The sequence below is a fragment of the Carex rostrata genome, chromosome 5 (assembly GCF_964058835.1).
Source record: "Carex rostrata chromosome 5, lpCarRost1.2, whole genome shotgun sequence".
Classification (NCBI taxonomy): domain Eukaryota; kingdom Viridiplantae; phylum Streptophyta; class Magnoliopsida; order Poales; family Cyperaceae; genus Carex; species Carex rostrata.
The window spans coordinates 7,272,828-7,283,851 of record NC_135922.1 but is presented as its reverse complement, the minus strand read 5'-3'; the positions used below and the strand labels follow the sequence as shown (position 1 = coordinate 7,283,851).

General features: G+C 35.7%; 2 protein-coding genes across 2 annotated transcripts; both read left to right on the top strand.

The window, feature by feature from the left end:
* The first annotated feature begins 311 nt into the window (after positions 1-311).
* LOC144554676 (G-type lectin S-receptor-like serine/threonine-protein kinase SD2-5) lies at positions 312-3,128 on the top strand. The gene has a single exon (XM_078302989.1). It carries the CDS (start codon positions 344-346, stop codon positions 2,864-2,866), a length of 2,523 nt encoding a protein of 840 aa, XP_078159115.1. The 5' UTR covers positions 312-343; the 3' UTR covers positions 2,867-3,128.
* Positions 3,129-6,785: 3,657 nt separating this feature from the next.
* LOC144554409 (G-type lectin S-receptor-like serine/threonine-protein kinase SD2-5) lies at positions 6,786-9,774 on the top strand. The gene has a single exon (XM_078302730.1). The coding sequence runs from the start codon at positions 7,559-7,561 to the stop codon at positions 9,554-9,556; it is 1,998 nt and encodes a 665-aa protein (XP_078158856.1). The 5' UTR covers positions 6,786-7,558; the 3' UTR covers positions 9,557-9,774.
* Positions 9,775-11,024: the final 1,250 nt, after the last annotated feature.

Genomic DNA, 11,024 nt, shown 5'->3' with positions numbered 1-11,024 from the left:
AGTAAAAGTTTCTTAACTAATTAATAATATCCCTATATGTTAGTTAAATTTTGATTTGTCATGTCATCCTTTATATATTTATTTATTTTTGAATATTTTTTTTCACCGGATGATTAACAAAAGAGAATTGGAGATCTTGAGATTTGCTTGATGTTTTACTTTCAATTCATATAATAAATCAATCGGATGATTAATGAGTCAATTAATTATTGCTATCCACTTAATTGAACGGTCCAATTGAGTGGTCCAAAAGGCATCGTTCTTGAGCGGTCCAAAATTGCAATAGAGGTTCTGGAATTGGATATGGGCAATACCATCTCTATTTTTCAGAAGCAAACCAATAATGCTATCCCAAATGGCTTTGACTTCTTCCCTTGCCTTCGTTGCAATACTTCTCCTGTGCTTCTCCTTCTCTGTTAATCCACAACCTTATAACAATCCCACTGCAAGCGCTCCGGCGTCATGGACCAACTCACCATCTCTCCCACAGAACTGTACTGATGATGGTGGTGAAATTGTTCGTTCCTTCCTCTGGCGAAATGCAACCCCCAGCATGTCATTTGCTACTGGGTTTTACTGTTTCCCACCCTGTAAGAGCTTTTTTCTCTCCATATATATTATCGTACAAAAGTATAACTTGTACGACGGTTATTATTTGTCCTGCTATGACCGTCCACAAGTCATTTGGTCAGCAAATCGAGCCCGCCCTGTCAGTGAAAATGCCACACTTCAACTGACATCCAAAGATGGTCTAACCCTTCGTGACAGTGATGGTAGGCTAGTTTGGTCCACCAGCGGGTTGAATCGATATGTGGCCGGTATTAACATCACGGAAGCTGGTAATCTAGTGCTCTTTGATACAAATAATTCCACAATCTGGCAATCCATTGACCACCCAACTGATTGTCTAGTAATGGGGCAAACGATGGCAGGAGGCTTGAGGCTCATTGCCAATTCCTCCAATACCGATTTGTCTGAAAGCCGGCTTTATCTTACCCTCCTTGCACATGGTTTGTATGGATTTGTCAATTGGGATCCCCCACAGATGTACTACTATAGCATGTCATATGGAACAAGCGACAGTTCAAATAGAACAGTGGATAAGTCTATTTTTATAAAATTCATGAATGGAAGCCTAACTATATTCTCCACATTATCAAATACTAATAAAGGCACAAATATTTTTGAATTTCTTCATGCTAAATCAATACAGTACATGAGATTGGAATCTGATGGACACTTGAGACTTTATGATTATGATGATTTACTTGGATGGAAAATGGTGGGTGATTTATTTGATATGGATAACTGTAATTACCCAACATTTTGTGGGCACTATGGAATTTGCAATAATGGACAATGTTCTTGCCCCACAGGAACCTTGGGAAATTATTTCAAGCCGATTGATGACCAGCAAGTGGAGTTTGGTTGCTATGCAGTTACTAATATAACTTGTCAAGATGTAAATAATCATCTTCTGCTAGGCCTTAATAATGTATCATATTTCGATAATCTTGACAATGTTGTATATGACGTCACAAATGATGAGGAGACTTGCAAAAAGGCATGCCTTAGAAATTGTAGTTGTAAAGCTGCTCTATTTCAGTCACTCAATGGGAACCCATCAAATGGAATGTGTTTAACACTGCCAGAGGTTTTTTCCCTAAAGAATAAACTACCTGATGCACTAGGAAATAACTATTCTGCATATATCAAGGTGCAGGTTGCCCCTCCACCTTCTAGTTCCAAAGTTGGACTAGGAGCAATATTGGGTTCAACATTTGGAGCTCTGTTCATAATGCTCACCTTAATTAGTATATACATAGTGTGTTTAAGAAGACGTGAAGAAGAACAAGATGAGGGTATCATCGAACAATTACCAGGGATGCTAACCAGGTTCACTTTCGAAGAGCTACGAGCAGCCACTGAAAACTTTGTCAAAATACTCGGAAAAGGTGGATTCGGTACTGTGTTTGAAGGAAGATGGGGTGATGAGAGAATAGCAGTGAAACGTTTGGATAATGTCGGACATGGAAAGAAGGATTTCTTGGCGGAGGTTGAGACTATTGGTAGTATCCATCACATTAATCTGGTAAGGATGATTGGTTTATGTGCTGACAAATTGAATAGGTTTTTAGTTTATGAGTACATGTGTCACGGGTCATTGGACAAGTGGATCTATTGCAGAGATGGGAGAGTTTCTTTCGATTGGCTCATCAGATTCAAAATTATAACCGACATAGCCAAGGGATTATGTTATCTTCATGAGGAGTGCAGACAAAAAATTGTGCATTTCGATATCAAGCCGGAAAATATTCTTTTAGATGAAAAATTTAATGCTAAAATTGCTGACTTTGGGTTAGCCAAGCTTATTGATAGGGACATTAGCAGAGTAATGACCAAAATGCGGGGCACTCCTGGATATTTAGCGCCTGAATGGCTGACAGCAATGGTCACTGAGAAGGTTGATGTTTACAGTTTTGGTGTGGTGGTAATGGAGATTCTATCTGGAAGAAGAAACCTTGATGATTCCCTGACTGAAGAGAATCGTCATCTGATAAAACTGTTAGAAGAAAAATCCAAGAGCAATGGATTATCATATTTGATTGACAAAAATCTTGGTGATATCGAATTATACAAAAAAGATATTGTGAATGTGATGAAACTTGCAATGTGGTGCCTGCAATGGGATAGTACCCGAAGGCCTTCAATGTTAATAGTGGTTAAGGTTTTGGAGGGATCGATGGAGGTTGAAACATCATTGGATTATAATTTTGTTTCTTCAATTCCAATGATTGCGAGTATACCTAGCATAGTGGATCAGTCAGATCCCCTTCCAACTTCAGTGTTGTCAGGTCCTCGATGAAATTTCATGATCCTTTGTTCTAAGCATTTAGACTCTCAGCTGAAAGAGTTCTTGGAGCAGTCATTGAACTGGTAAGAAGTGTGTTTTAATACTTAATATTTAATTGTTAGATTGTTTTCTATTTTATGCATGTATATTTGAATGTAATACTATTGTAATGTATGGGTGATTTTATGCTTGTATGTTTGAAGGTATAACTACTGTTATGTATGGGTGATATTATGCATGTATGTTTGAATGTATTACTATTGTTATGTCAATTTGTTTTATTCTCCAGAAAAAAAAAAATCTTGGGTGCTGTTATTTCCATCTAGAAGATCACCCCTTATTTTATGTTTATATTGGTATATAGCTGTTTCTTTTTTTGGCAAAAAGGCACAAAGTCCATTTCAGTTATTCAGTAATCCAGTCATTCAGACATTTAGTAATCTGATCATCTCAAAAACTGTAACCTAAACTGTAATTGATGCTGTTCGCCTGATCGGAAGAGAGCGACGAGCGGGAAAAGAAAAGATTTCATGCGATTTGGAGGCGTCGAAATCGCGAAGGGAAATCCAGCGCAAAAGCAAGAGATTTGGTGAGAATCATCTTCGTCAAAGTAAAAATACACAACTATCCTCATTGGGCTCTCTTTTTACACCACTGCCGGCTAGAAGAAAGGAGAGGTGGACTTGTGAGTCTCGTGATTTGTGACTGAAGTGAAAAATAAGAGACGGAGAGGAGTTGTGGTCTCCGAGATTCGTGGCTGCAGGGAAGAAGAAGAGGCGAAGCTGTGGAGGGTGAGTTTGCATTTTCTCTTTAACCCTCCGTTTTTGTTATTTATGGTAAATTTGGTAATTAAATGAACTTTTAGAGCTATTTCTTACTACTTAGAATTGAATTCTTTCCTTTTGTTTCTGTTCAAGGAAATTCATTCTCAAATCAATTATTTTCGTCTCTTTTCTATTGCATTGAATTCTGTTTTAATTGGTTTTTATTCCGATCAAAGGCTAAAAAGAATTCAATATAAGTTACTATAACTAGTGAAATTAAATGCGAAAGGGAAAAGTCAGTACAAATTTGTGTACCAGTTATGATACATTTATAAATAAATTATGAATGAGTATCAATTTACCCCCAAGAGATCAATAAATTATGAAAAAGCCAATAGTCATTTGAAATATATGGAATTCTATAATACACCATTTAAACATATTTCCAAAAGATGGTCTTCAGTATATATCAGATACCAGAGAAAAGTTTACCAGATATCAATTGACAAGATTACAGCAAGGGCTTACAAAGAGGAGAATGGTGCAACTCTGTGCCATAAGGCCCATAACCATTGCTGGATCAAGGAAAGCTTTGCGCTTCAGATAAAGCAAATAAAGCATTATGGGTTTTATTTTGGGCCAAAAGAGGCCCAATAATTTTACTTGTCTAATAAAGCAAACTAAAATTAGGAAATGATGACTGCACAGTGAGGTGTTTATATGACCGGAGGCATGCTTGGCAGTTGGCAAAATTGCTTTGGGTGAGGAAATTACAAAAATAGTCCTTAAAATATCATTTTTTACCATTTGAATATTTTATTTTTCAAATTAACATTCGGTCCCTCAAGCTATCAACTTGTACCAAATCAGTCATAGTGTTAATATATGTTTGAATAATAAATAAATTATGTAGTTCTAAGATTACAAGAATGTTAATAATAATATTCATAAAACCAATAGCAATAGTTGGTGATTAATACGTTCACGTAATTGGTAACCCTATTGTTCACATAAATATATATATACAAGTCATTTTTATTGATAATCTCAATGATGACCCTATTGTATATCAAAATTTCTATCTACAATGGAATCTATATAATCAAATAGAGGAGGGTTCAAATGCACCCAAATTTTTGTGCACCCAAATGCACCATATCTTTCAAATTCTTTTTCTCTGTTTTCAAACTCCGAATAGTCAATCCGAACTGTTAGATGCGATCTATATATTAAGATGTGCTTGGAGACCAAATTTTACATTTTTTTGAATTTTTTTTACTATTTATTAAGCCACTTTGAAAATCGCTAATTTTACATTTTCTGGACCATTGGATCAGCAATTTTCAAAGTGGCTTAATAAATAGTAAAAAAAATCCAAAAAATGTAAAATTTGGTCTCCAAACACATCTTAATATGTAGATCGCATCTAACAATTCGGATTGACTATTCGGACTTTGAAAACGGAGAAAAAAGATAAAGTGCATTTGGGTGCACAAAAATTTGAGTGCATTTGAACCCTCAATCAAATAAGCATCATACTATTAATCTGCACTATGTATTAGAGTTAATGAACAACAATTAAATAGGTGTCTGTGCTGTTGGGTAACAATGAAGGTTTAATAAATTAAATTGAGCTCTCAATTCATAACATTTCACATGACAAATATTCCATAACATGTGCTATACAATCGTTATAAATATATATGTCAGAATTTGCTTGAACATCTAATAGTATCAATCAAGCAATTTGAAGTTGCATTTATTATCAAAGAATTATCAAGAACTGTATTTATCAAGAGGAGGGTTCAAATGCCTCCATCATGTCTCCATCTCTCTCCATCATTTTCAAAGTTCAAACAGTCGATCCGAACCGTTCAACCTAACCTCCATACTAAAATATGTTTGGAGACCAAATTTTATATTTTTAGGAATTTTTTTACTATTTTCTTAGATAGGTACAAAATCAGTAAATCTGAACCATCTAAAAACAGTATTTTTTTACCTATCTAAAAACAGTATTTTTTTACCTATCTAAAAAAATAGTAAAAAAATTTCTAAAAATATAAAATTTGGTCTCCAAACATATTTTAGTATGGAGGTTAAGTTGAGCGGCTCGGATCGACTGTTTGAACTTTGAAAATAATGGAGAGAGATGGAGGCACAAAAACATGGAGGCATTTGAACGATTATCCCAGAACACTTGTTAAGAATATATACCTACAATTGTTAAGATCATATTTGTACAAATTTGCTATAATTAATAACTAACATATTTGAAGTTGCATTTATTGGCAAAGAACTATCAAGAAGAATTGTATTTATCAAATATCCATGTATTATGCTTGCATAGTACTACTAATAAAATTAATTTTCAACACATTTAAAATTGCATGTGCTCTATGGCATGACATTTGATATTGAAAAATCCATTATAGTGACATCCTCATTACCTCTTTGCAAGGCAACAGCGACTGTTGAAAGTAGTAATATATATTTTGTCCTTCTCCATTAGACAATTGGACAAATAGAAAACGGTACTTCAATTATCTCATTAAAACTACTAGTTTTTGTTTTCTACATCAATAAATTATTTTTCTAACAAAAACAATCTTGAAATTAACCCGAATAATGTAGAATTATCAGAAATTGTAATTTGTTTTTATTTTTAGTTGAGTAATTTCTCTTAAATTCTAAATTCTCATTCAAAAACAACAGCGAATATTTCTTCCATTAATTTATTTGCTATAATACCTAACAATATCAGTAATAAAAATAAATTAATCGAACGGTCCAACCTTTAGAATTATCAGGATGGAATGGATAGTTGAGTAATTTTTGGACTGTTCTTGATTATGAGTCAATCGAACGGTCCAACCTAATTTAAAAGAAATTGAAGTTAACCAACCTTTAAAAGAAAATGGAGATAGGCTCAGTAATAAAAATGGAGATGCACCAAGCATTAAAAAAAAAAAAAAAAAAGCAATAAAGCAATAGAACAGTCCAAAAGGGCAATTATAAGGTTGTGGAATTGAACGGTCCAAAAGGCATCGTTCTTGGATGGTCCAAAATAGCAATAGAGGTTGTCGAATTGGATATGGGCAACACCATCTCTTTTGCTATAGAAGCAAACCAATAATGCTACCTCAAATGGCTTTTACTTATTCCCTTGTTGCCTTCGTTGCACTTCTCCAGTGCTTCTCTTTATCTGTTAATCTTTTTTTTTTTTATCAGTAAATGCCCTTAGGCTTTTCATTAATACCAGCAAATCATTCTTACAACTGAGAATTGATGTAACGTTCACCCAAAGCAGCAAACATCACATGAATATTGTATAATAAACAAACTTCTCTTCTTACCAGGAAAACTACCCCCCAGACCCTACTGGTAAAAACCAAGGAAAAGTAAAGCCCTCAGCATCCCATTGTTGACTTCTGCCCAATTTTGCCAAACAGTCTGCCTCTTTGTTTAGCTCCCTGTTTACATGGAATAAAGTGAATGAGGGCTGCTTCTTCAGTATAGTCCAGCACTGAAGGACCTCAGAAAATGCCATCCAGTCACAATTCAAAGGTGGGCCCAGCTGATTACATAATTGACAAGCTCCCCTTTACATGTAACAAAGAAACCTATCCCCCCATTCCAGCCTTCGACCCATGAACCATCTGAGAAGCATTGAAAGTCAGCCAGCGGTAAGTCTTGCACTGATCCAGCCCCTTGATTGTGACCAGGTATTCCCCTTTTCCCCGTTGCTCTTAGTGCAGTCTCCCAAGATACTGAATTGTAGTATTTCTCCCATTTCTGTCTAGAGACAGCCTTACCCCCAAACACCAAGTCATTCCTGCATCTCCAACTGCTCCAGCAACAGTTAGCAAAGGATTCCCATTGTTCATCATCACAGCTGAATCGATCCGTGGCCGGTATTAATATCACAGTAGCTGGTAATATGGTGCTCTTTGATATAAATAATTCCACTATCTGGCAATCTTTTGACTACCCAACTGATTGTCTATTAATGGGGCAAATACTGGCACTAGACATGAGGCTCATTGCCAATACCTCTAGCACTGATTTGTCTGAAGGCCAGTTTTATCTCACCCTCCTTGCTCATGGTTTGTTTGGATTTTTCAATTTGGATCCGACGTTGGTGTACTACAGAAAATATTTAGCCTTTACCATGTCAAATGGAACAGATCTAGTGGACAACTTTGCAAAGTTCATGAATGGCAGCCTGACTATAATCACTACGTTTCCAACTGATAACCCAATTATTTTTACATTTCCGCCTGCTAAATCAGTACAGTACATGAGATTAGAGTCTGATGGGCACTTTAGACTTTATGATTATGATTATGATAAATTGCAATGGATAATGGTGGCTGATTTGTTCAATCTGGATAACACTTGGGATAATTGTGATTATCCAACAATCTGTGGGCACTATGGTATCTGCAATAATATCGGACAATGCACCTGCCCCGCTGGAACCTCAGGAAATTATTTCAAGCAGGTTGATAGCCAGAGACCAGAGCTTGGTTGTGATGCAATCACTAATATAACTTGTCAAGATGCAAACAATCACATTATGTTAGACCTTAACAATGTCTCCTATTTCAGTGATGATTCCAATGTTGCATTTAACAGAACTGATGAGGAGAGTTGCAAAAGGGCATGTATTGAAGATTGCAAATGTAAAGCTGCTCTGTTTGAATCTTCCAATGGCAAGTGTTTAACACTACAAGAGGTTTTTACCTTTAAGAATCAACCTAATGTGTATCATGCATATATAAAGGTGCAAGCTGCCCCGTCACACCCTTCTAGGTCCAAAGTTGGACTAGGAGCAAAACTGGGTTCCACATTTGGAGCTCTGTTCTTTGTGCTCACCTTAATTATTTTTTCCATAGTGTGTTTGAGAAGGTGTAAAGAAGCGGAAGATGAGGATATCATCGAACAATTACCTGGGATGCCAACCAGATTCACTTTCGAAGAGCTACGAGCGGCCACTAATAACTTTGTCAAAGTACTAGGAAAAGGTGGATTCGGTACTGTGTTTGAAGGAAGATGGGGTGATGAGAGAATAGCAGTAAAACGTTTGGATAATATCGGACATGGAAAGAAGGATTTCTTGGCGGAGGTTGAGACTATTGGCAGTATCCATCACATCAATCTGGTGAGGATGATTGGTTTTTGTGCTGAAAAGTTGAATAGGTTTTTAGTTTATGAGTACATGTGTAACGGGTCATTAGATCAGTGGATCTATTGCAGAGATGGGAGAGTTCCTTTGGATTGGCCCGTGAGGTTCAAAATTATAACAGACATAGCCAAGGGTTTGTGTTATCTTCATGAGGATTGCAGGCAAAAAATTGTGCATTTCGATATCAAGCCGAAAAATATCCTTTTAGATCAAAAATATAATGCTAAAGTTTCCGACCTTGGGGTAGCCAAGCTTATCAATAGGGACATTAGTAGAGTAATGACTAAAATACGGGGCACTCCTGGATATTTAGCACCTGAATGGCTGACAGCAATGGTCACTGAGAAGGTTGATGTTTACAGTTTTGGTGTGGTGGTAATGGAGATTCTCTGCGGAAGAAGAAACCTTGATGATTCCCAGACTGAAGAGAATCGACACCTGATTAGATTGTTAGAAGAAAAATCAAAGAGCAATGAATTATCATATTTAATTGACAAAAATCTCGGTGATGTTGAGTTATACAAAAAGGATATTGTCAATGTGATGATGCTTGCAATGTGGTGCTTGCAATGGGATAGCACCCGGAGGCCTTCAATGTTAATAGTTGTGAAGGTTTTAGAAGGAGCGATGGAGGTTGAAACATCATTGGATTACAATTTTGTTTCTTCAATTCCAATGATTGCTAATATACCTAGTGTGGTGGATCAGTCAGCCCCCTTTCCAACTTCAGTATTATCGGGCCCTCGATGATATTCTATGATCTGTTATTCTAAGCATTCTGATTCCGAGCTCATCGAGTACATGGAAAAATCTTTGGACAGGATTATTTAGAATTGTGTTCTAGTTGTATTTGATTATAAGATTGTTTAATGAAGTCTAGTCTAATTTGTCTCAGTCTTCTATTTTATGCATGTATGAGTGAAGGTATTACTATTGTTCTATATGGGTGATTTATGTTTGTTTGTTTAAAGGTATTACTATTGTTATGTCAATTTATTTTATTGTCTGAAAAGAAATATTGGGTGTTGTTTTCTCCAGGAAGAATATCTCCCCGATATTTCCTGTGTACACTGGTATACTAGTTGTTTCGTTTTTCGGAAACAAAGGCACAAACCCAATTTCAGTTATTCACTAATCCATTCATTCAGTAATCCAGTGATTCAGACATGTGTAATCCGACTATTTAGTAATCCAGTATAGTCATCTAGAAATCTAGTCAGCTCTAAACCAGGAACCCGGAATGAAAACGAAAAGTAGTCTTAGTTGTGGAGAATACAGTTGATTTTGCGTGTCTTGTTTACCTCTGTAATGTTTTTGATTGATGATTTGTGTGCCTTGTTCTATATGGGTGATTTATGTTTGTTTGTTTAAAGGTATTTCTATTGTTATGTCAATTTATTTTATTGTCTGAAAAGAAATATTGGGTGTTGTTTTCTCCAGGAAGAATATCTCCCCGATATTTCCTGTGTATACCGGTATACTAGTTGTTTCATTTTTCGGAAACAAAGACACAAACCCAATTTCAGTTATTCACTAATCCATTCATTCAGTAATCCAGCGATTCAGACATGTGTAATCCGACTATTTAGTAATCCAGTCTAGTCATCTTTAAACTGGGAACCCGAAATGAAAACTCAAAGTAGTCTTAGTTGTGGAGAATGCAATTGATTTTCGTGCCTTGTTTACCTCTGTAATGTTTTTGATTGATGATTTGTGTGCCTTGTTTACTTCTGAAAACTATAAGTAGGATATTTAAACAATGTATATAATAGTGTTCATTTGTTATATCTTTATTCCTATCAGTATTCATTAGAATCAAATAAACATTTCCGAATCAGCTTTCTATTATAATCTTTGCATGCTCAGTGGAAATTTTTTAATGACAAAAGCAGCTCAGTAGGTTAATAAAAATCCAATCAACTTACTATAACTAATGAAATTAAAATGTGAGAGGGAAAATATATCTTTCTCATATTTTTTTTTTCTTATATTACTCAGGACATAGTCATTAGAAATATATGGAATTCCATAATGTATCAGATAGCAAGTGACAAGATTACAGCAAGGGCTCTGTGCCATTGCCAGATCAAGGAAAGGTTCTTGCTCTGTAAATGGTCTAGAAAACCCATCAAAGAGCAAAGAAAATTATGGGTTCTATTTTGGGCCGAGTAATGAGGCCCAATATTTTTACATAACAAATAAATCATTGAGGTGTTGA

Excerpts from the sequence above, each read along its gene's own strand:
- LOC144554676 (XM_078302989.1), top strand. The coding sequence starts at position 344 with ATGCTATCCCAAATGGCTTTGACTTCTTCCCTTGCCTTCGTTGCAATA.
- LOC144554409 (XM_078302730.1), top strand. The coding sequence starts at position 7,559 with ATGGTGCTCTTTGATATAAATAATTCCACTATCTGGCAATCTTTTGAC.